Source organism: Equus przewalskii, chromosome 10 (genome assembly GCF_037783145.1).
Source record: "Equus przewalskii isolate Varuska chromosome 10, EquPr2, whole genome shotgun sequence".
Classification (NCBI taxonomy): domain Eukaryota; kingdom Metazoa; phylum Chordata; class Mammalia; order Perissodactyla; family Equidae; genus Equus; species Equus przewalskii.
The window spans coordinates 21,882,113-21,890,339 of NC_091840.1; the positions used below are offsets into that span (position 1 = coordinate 21,882,113).

General features: G+C 38.9%; 1 protein-coding gene across 1 annotated transcript; it reads left to right on the forward strand.

Moving 5' to 3' along the window:
* Positions 1–1,244: 1,244 nt before the first annotated feature.
* Positions 1,245–8,003, forward strand: KRT25 (keratin 25). Its single transcript, XM_008518935.2, has 8 exons — positions 1,245–2,272; positions 2,583–2,665; positions 3,061–3,217; positions 5,417–5,578; positions 5,663–5,788; positions 6,148–6,365; positions 6,737–6,804; positions 7,622–8,003. The coding sequence occupies exons 1-8, from the start codon at positions 1,844–1,846 to the stop codon at positions 7,729–7,731; spliced, it is 1,353 nt and encodes a 450-aa protein (XP_008517157.1). The 5' UTR covers positions 1,245–1,843; the 3' UTR covers positions 7,732–8,003.
* The last annotated feature ends 224 nt before the right edge of the window (positions 8,004–8,227 follow it).

The window sequence follows — 8,227 nt, forward strand, 5'->3', positions numbered from 1 at the left end:
TACCGAAACCTTAAACATGAAAGGCAAAATGATTAAATGTTTATAAAACAATACAGAAAAATATTTTTATGATTTTGGAGAGTTAACCATTTCTTAAATAAGACAAAATAATCACAATCAAAAAGTAAAGAGTGGTAAACTCAATCTCCTTAAAAATAAGATGATAATGGGTTAATATCCAGAATATATAGTAAACTCCTACAACTCAACAACAACAAAACAATATGATTTTGAAAACTGGCAAACGACTTGAATAGACATTTCTCAGAGAAGATATACAAACAGCTAACAAGCACATAAAAAGATGACCAATGTCACTAATCATTAGAGAAATGCAAATAAAAACTACAAGGAGATACCACCTGATATGCAGGATGGCTGCTATCAAAAAAAGAAAATAACAAATACAGGTGAAGATGCGGAAAAATTGGAACGCTTGTGCACTATTGGTGGGAATGTAAAATAGTGCAGCCACTATGGAAAACAGTGTGGCATTTCCTCAAAAAATTAAAAATAGAATTACCATATGGTCTAGTAATTCCACTTTTGGATCTATTCCTGCGAGAAATGAAAGCAGAGACGAGCAGATACTTGTACACCCATGTTCATAGCAGCATTATTCCCAATAACCAAAAGGTGGACATAACCCAAGTGTCCATTGCCTGATGAATGGCTAAAGAAAATATGATATGTACACGCAATGGAACATTATTCATCCTTAAAAAGAAAGGAAATTCTGATCCATGTACAACATAGATAAACCTTGAAGACATTATGCTAAGTGAAATAAGCCAGTCATGAAAGGACAAATAATGCACGATTCTCCTTACCCCAAGTGCCCAGAACAGTGACTGGAACATAGCTGGTGTTTAATAAATATTTGTCAAATGAATGAATGAATCTGCATGTTCACAACAGCCTCACAGAATAAATACTCATGGAAATTTAGTCCAAAAACCAATTCCCAGATTTTTCAAAAATGTCCATAATATTTAGGTTTCCAATAAACATATGGAAATCCACGCCCAGTAAATAGTTTACTGATGACTTTCAGCTAAGCTAAACCACAACGAAGTAAAAACAGATGAAATATTTCCTTCCAGGTTTGCTTCAAATTTTGCAGGGTCAGGAAATACATTAATGTCCTTCCGAACGCCCACAACCCATAACAGCAATTAGGGGTGTGTTCCTAATTACCAAAATGGATAAGAGAAGACAACTATGCCTAGACATAAGTAAATGTCAACAAAGTATGACGCATGTCAGCCAAAATGGAAGTCAACTTCCCATCGGAAACAGCAGCAAGAGGAGGAGAAAAACCTGATGATTGAAGGACCAGGTTGGGGAAATAATGATTCCAGTTCTGTTCTCTACTTATGTGGAAAGAATTGTGAAAATAAAAGCAGGAAAATTCTCAGAAACATCAAAATCTGCCTTGGCATAATAGCCCAAAACCGTGACGCCAGATTTTTATTGGGTGGTGGACTGACGAGTTTTATCTTCTAAGGAGGGAAGTGAACAATGACTCACTCACAATTTAGAAGTGTAGTAAGGAACCTGAAATTGCTCCACCCAGACCCATTTCTCAGATAACCACCAACCTGAGGGCAACTGTCCTCCTACAGAATTGAGCCTGGCAAAGTTAGTTACTAATTAGGAAAAGTCATCCAATTATGCTAACTTGCTGAGGCTGGCAAGCCATGTTTTACTCTATGTAGGCAGAATTTCATCCAGAATACACTTGAGAATTGTCTATAAAAAGGCAAACAAGACCACTGAGACGAGAAGGCGCTCCATTCTGGCTTTCACAAATACAGCTCTGCAACACGCCTGCCTGGAAACCATGTCTCTCCGACTTTCCAGTGCATCCAGGAGGGCCGGTCCCTGGCCCACCACAGGATCGCTCAGGCTCTCTGGTGGGGGAGCCAGCTTTGGGGCTGGAAATACTTGCAGCATACCTGGAATTGGAAATGGTTTCTCATGTGCCTTTGGGGGTAGCTCATCCGGAGGAAATGCAGCAGGGAGCAATTCCTGTGCTGGCTTCACTGTGAATGAGGGGGGCCTCCTTTCTGGCAATGAGAAGGTGACCATGCAGAACCTCAACGACCGCCTTGCCTCCTACCTGGAGAATGTGCGTGCTCTGGAGGAGGCCAATGCTGACCTGGAGCAGAAGATCAAGGGCTGGTATGAGAAATTTGGACCTGGTTCTTGCCGGGGACTCGATCACGACTATAGTAGATATTTCCCGATAATCGATGATCTTAAAAATCAGGTAAGAAATTATACTTTGCAATCATTTTTCTGTACTTTTATTTCTAAATGTTCTTTTCCTTTCTTCACTGAATACAAAGGACATTTATCAGCCCTACTTGTAATTTCTTAAAGGAAATTTCAATTTAGCCTTGGAAATAAGCACTAAGTAGGTTCAGTTGGTTAGCTTCTCGATAAAAATGTCACTGACTATCGATAGGAACTATACTAATTTTTATTATTTTCATTTCCTAATCTTTAAAAGAAAACACTCTTTGTTTTCTATTGGTTGTGATACATTGCCTTTAAAAAGTTGAAATCCCCATTTCTAGATTATCGCTTCCACCACCAGCAACGCTAATGCTGTTCTACAGATCGATAATGCCAGGCTGACAGCTGATGATTTCAGACTCAAGTAAGTAGACACACAGAGTAAAAGAATTCATGGAGATTAATGCAAAGCATTAAATTGAATTCATTTTTTGATCCCTCCATTAAATTTAATTCCAACTTTAATTCCAAAACTGTAAAATACTTGGATTTAAAATAAACACTTATTACTTTATTATTCTTCGGCTATGAAATATAAAGTATGAACTGCTATAAAAGCAGCGTGTAATACCCTAGTTCTTTTTCTGTCAAAGAAATACCTCAAAATAAAGAAAATAATTGTTATACAATAAACTTTGAAAATGCCTCTTGTGGCCAAATCTACCCCTTCAAAATTATAGAATTCTAGCATTTGATCATTGATTGGTGACTATTTCTCCAGCCATGTGACAAACTGGAAAATCATTAACACTCTTTAAGGTATGAAAATGAGCTGGCTCTTCACCAGAGTGTAGAGACTGACGTCAATGGGTTGCGCAGAGTTCTGGACGAAATAACCCTGTGCAGAACAGACCTGGAGATTCAGTACGAAACCCTGAGTGAGGAAATGACTTACCTCAAAAAGAACCACAAAGAGGTAAGAGCTGACTGTCCACATTCTGCTGTCCCTCTGCAGAAACTATCCACCCGACAGGACACAATGTACTCAACTTCTTAAATAAGAAATTAGTACTAAAGACCCACTGTGAGGCAGGCATGAGGCCTGGGTCGTCTTTGGAAGTGATGAACTATTTGTGCAGATTCTCCTGTGCTCTCTCATCGAGTTTCCCACGGGAAAAAAAAAGAATCATGTTTTCTAGATCAATCAGAGTGACAAGAGCAGTGTTTGGCTAGGTAATTATAGCTAAGTTAAAATGGCCCACTTAGGAGATTACATCTAATTAGATAAAATAAATATACTTTAAGGACATCCTAAGAAAACTAGGTTTAAATTTCTATATAACAGTGGCAGATTTAAAACACTTAAACATTTACTCCACACATACGTTAAATATATGTAATTAACACATGTTCTTAATAGGTATGGAATAAAAATAATGAAAGAGAAACTAAACTGTTATATAAAAACTTACACCTCCAAATAAAGATACTTCCAAAGTGGTCTCCATTGTAAGCTAGCTTTTAAATCGGATCATATAGCCACTACTCCAAACACATCTTTGGGATTGCTTTCAGAACCACAGTTTTCTGAGAATACCTTTGTTCTTTGAAAATGAACTTGATATTTTTAAACAACCGAAACACTTCAATAGTCAAGCCAAAGGCTTAAAGCAGGAGATCCAGTTAAGAATGTTACTTGATTAGTCACGAGGCTGTCTCGTAAACATAACTACATAAGAACAACATTTATATAAATATACAGGTTCAAGTGTGGTTATAACCCATGTTAGTTACTCAAGAAATTTTTGATGAATTGAATGCAATTGATTTTTTTAATGACTCACAGGCAAACCCACACGCATCTTTTTTATCTTTTTCTTTTTCTGCTTGAACTGGGGAAGTTTTCAATAAATCAGATGTAAAAACTCCATCTGGAAATAGAGAAGGTATAGGGACCACCAGGGAGGAAAGGATACAGGAATTGCCTGAGGGACTCGGCGCAGGGAGGGAAAAAAAGCCTCATTATTGTCATTAGAATCAATCCAGGGTCTGGAACACGGGTGGGGAGGAGAGTTTCTGCAGCATAGACATAAACTAATCGGTGTTATTTCAACGTACACACTCTTAGCAGTGAGGTCTGCCGTCCGGTCTTAGAAGTGACTCACTGCGTCCCAACAGCACACACCTCAGGTGGAAGGAGATGTAGACTTTGACTGCAAAACCGATTCCAACTTCTGTGATGCTGATAATAACCACAATAACTAGCGTTCACTTAGCATTTATATTCCAGGTAGTACCGTCGGTCTTATTATGATAGTTCTTTCACATCTTTCAACAACCCAAAGAAGGATTGTTGTTTTTTTTTTTATCCTCAACTTTCAGATAAGAAAATTGAGATTTAAGAAGTTAAGTAACTTTCTGAAATTCACCTAGCCACCACAGGGCAGAGTTAGAATTCACATAGAGGTTTGTCTGACACCAAAGTCCATCGTGACACTATAACGTCCCTGTGTAAGCTTAATAGACAGCTAAGATTCTTTAGAGGATGATATTCTTCCTTTATTAATTGTAAATAAAGAAATATGTTTATAGCCATAAATAAATATAAATATATAAGCATAAATATTTATTTGTTTATAATATTCCAATTGTTCAGAATTGTTCACACTCAGCCCTTCGACCGTGTTCGTGCTGTGTTCAGTATGTAGCTGAATCGAGAACACATCAAAGCTGATCTCTAAGCGACATAAAGACCAGTCCACCAAGTTGGAGACATTTCAGCTATAAGGGAATAGAATAAGAGATAATGGATAACTCATTTTAAACAGCTTGAGGACTTTCATTTGGAAAAGTAACTAAGAATTTTTCTGCACAGTAGAACTAAAACCACTGGGGTGGGATTATAAGAGCAGGGGTTTGATTCGCCGTAATCAAGAAGAGCTCTGAAGCAATTAAAACTCTTCCAGAAAGAAACAGACTACTTCCCGAGGTAGTGAGTTCACTGTCGTTGAAAGTGATGTCAGCTGGACAGGAAATATAAAATGTAGGGGGTGGGGGGTCATTGCGCAGCCTGGGGGGTGGAACCAGATGAACTCTAAGAGCCCTTCCAAAGCTAAGCTTCTGGACTTTCTGTGAGATCCCCGCATAGCCGGGCTGAACACTTTCCTGCCGCTAGGAGATGCAAGTTCTGCAGTGCGCGGCGGGCGGCAACGTGAACGTGGAGATGAACGCGGCGCCCGGCGTGGACCTCACGCTGCTGCTGAACAACATGCGGGCCGAGTACGAAGCCCTCGCCGAGCAGAACCGCAGGGACGCGGAGGCCTGGTTCAACGAGAAGGTGAGTCTCGTCCAGAAAACAATCCCTCTGCCTTTTAGTGACGTTCACAAAACTCAGATTTCTCCCGCGCTTCCGCCTTTTCAGAGCGCTTCACTGCAACAGCAGATCTCTGAGGATGTCGGGGCCACGACCTCAGCGCGGAACGAGCTCACTGAGATGAAGCGCAATCTGCAAACGCTGGAGATTGAACTTCAGTCTCTCTTAGCCACGGTATGAGGAGGACAGTTTCTCACGGTCTCCTAGGTTATCATTTTGAATATGTGCCAGCTGGTTTTAAAGCCCTTACCTATGTCCAGAATATATCCATATTTTTTATAGAATTATCTTAAAACGTAAGAATAGGGCTTATAGGGAGCAGCCAAAATGGTAACACCAATGTCTTTAGGCTTATTCTACCAAAAAGAAAGATTTGCTCATTTTTAAGAGTGTTATACAGCCTTCTTAACTGTGTCAATGTGAAATCTAAAACAATTACAGTAAAGGCGAAGTTAAGAGGAGAAAGTCATATATCAAACCAAATCCTTGCATATCTGTATATCCGTCTCAGGTTCTTTACTGTTTTCTGACAGAAACACTCCCTGGAGTGCTCCCTGACAGAGACGGAAGGCAACTACTGTGCGCAGCTCGCCCAGATCCAGGCTCAGATCGGGGCCCTGGAGGAGCAGCTGCACCAGGTCAGAACCGAGACGGAGGGCCAGAAGCTGGAGTACGAGCAGCTCCTGGACATCAAGGTCCACCTGGAAAAAGAAATTGAGACCTACTGTCTCCTCATCGGTGGAGATGATGGGTAAGCACAATAATGTACAGGGAAGATGTAATATACTGAAATCTGCTTGAAACTTAGACCCCTGGGAAGTGAACATAAATTGAAAAGAGCACATTTAATATCATGAATGCTAAATACTAAACATAGCACGCTACTGCCAAGGTACAAATTAGCAACATCTTACAGAACCAAAATGCAGCACTCCCTGTACTGAAGTTATGGAAATGAAAAATATCACCTCTTGATGCTAAAGCAGAGTGGTTTCAACTGTGTAACCCACCGAAACTGCTCTCGCCAAATAGCCAAAGAAAACGTCCGAGTGAATCTAGAATGGAAGAGGTTCTCTCTCAATCTCTCTCTTCTGTGATGTTTGCAACAATATGTGTTCACAGGGCTTGCAAGTCTGGAGGTTACAAGTCTAAAGATTATGGATCTGGAAATGTGGGAAATCAAGTCAAAGGTAATTAAAGTGAAATTCTGTTTTACTATACTGCTTCATTTTCAATGCACAGCTTGATTGTTTTTGTATTCCTAGGGCTTTACAGATATAATAAAGATTTGTAGTAGATATATAGTGTGTCTAACTTTAGTAATGTGTGTGCTAATTTTAAACAAAGTAATATCTCATCATGGTTTTAGCTAACCAAGAAAGCAAAATTCATCAAAAATGAATCTAGATCATGTCTACTGCATAGTCCACCCTATACAAAAATTCCATTATTCTTTTAATTGATATAATTTCTTATTCCTTTTTTCAATTTTTTTATTGCAGTAAAACACACAGAACATAAAATTTACTATCTTAACCATTTTAAGTGTCCAGTTCCGTGGCATTAAGTATATTCATATTGTAGTGCAACCTTCAACACCATCCATCTCTAGAACTCTTTTCATCTTGCAAAACTGAAACTCTATACCATTAACAATAGCTCCCGGTTCCCTCCTCCTCCCAGCCCCTGGCAACTTCCATTCCACTTTCTCTATGTATAAATTTGACTACTCTAGGTACCTCATATAAGTGGAATCATACAATATATGTCTTTTTGTGGCTGATTTATTTCACTTAGCATAATATCCTCAAGATTCATCCATGTTGTAGCACGTGTCAGAATTTCCTTCCTTTCTAAGGCTAATATTCCATTGTATGTATAGACCATATTTTGTTTATCCATTCATTCATTGATGGACAGTTGGGTTGCTCCCACATTTCAGCTATTTGTGATTTTATTCATCTTTTTTCAACTCTCTCAAATCTCCTTTTAAATTTTAATTTTTAGATCCGGCCAAAGCCATAGTGGTTAAGAAAGTTCTCGAGGAGGTAGACCAACGCAGCAAAATACTTACCACCAGGCTCCACTCCTTGGAAGAGAAATCTCAAAGCAATTAAGTTGAGACACAAGGGAGAGCATATGCCAAATACTTTCCAAGGAGAGAAGGCATTATATATCTGTCTGGAAAAATGAGCAAGTCTAAGAAAAACGTCTGTCCTCTTGTCTTTCTGTTACTGAAATATGAGCTCTGTCTGGGCAATCAATAACAGGGTCTCTACCCATTCATCTGGAAGAATGTCACATACAAATATGATGACTCATTTGATTACCCTACAGAAAATGTGGTCAATACTTTGTATTCAATAAACTTTCTTCCTTTAGCAAGTTATCACTGTGGTGTTGTCTTACCTGTAAAATGTTCGTGTCTGTGGTACAGATGTATGAACACCTAACAACTTTTCATTTATATGAAAACTTTTAAAAAAATAATTAACGGATTTCCCCCTGGATTTTCATGAGGCTTTCCCAATGATTCAAAGTGAGACAAAGGAAGAAGGAATAAAGACTCCCACCTAAATCCCAATTTGCCATACTTTGACATAATAACATAGT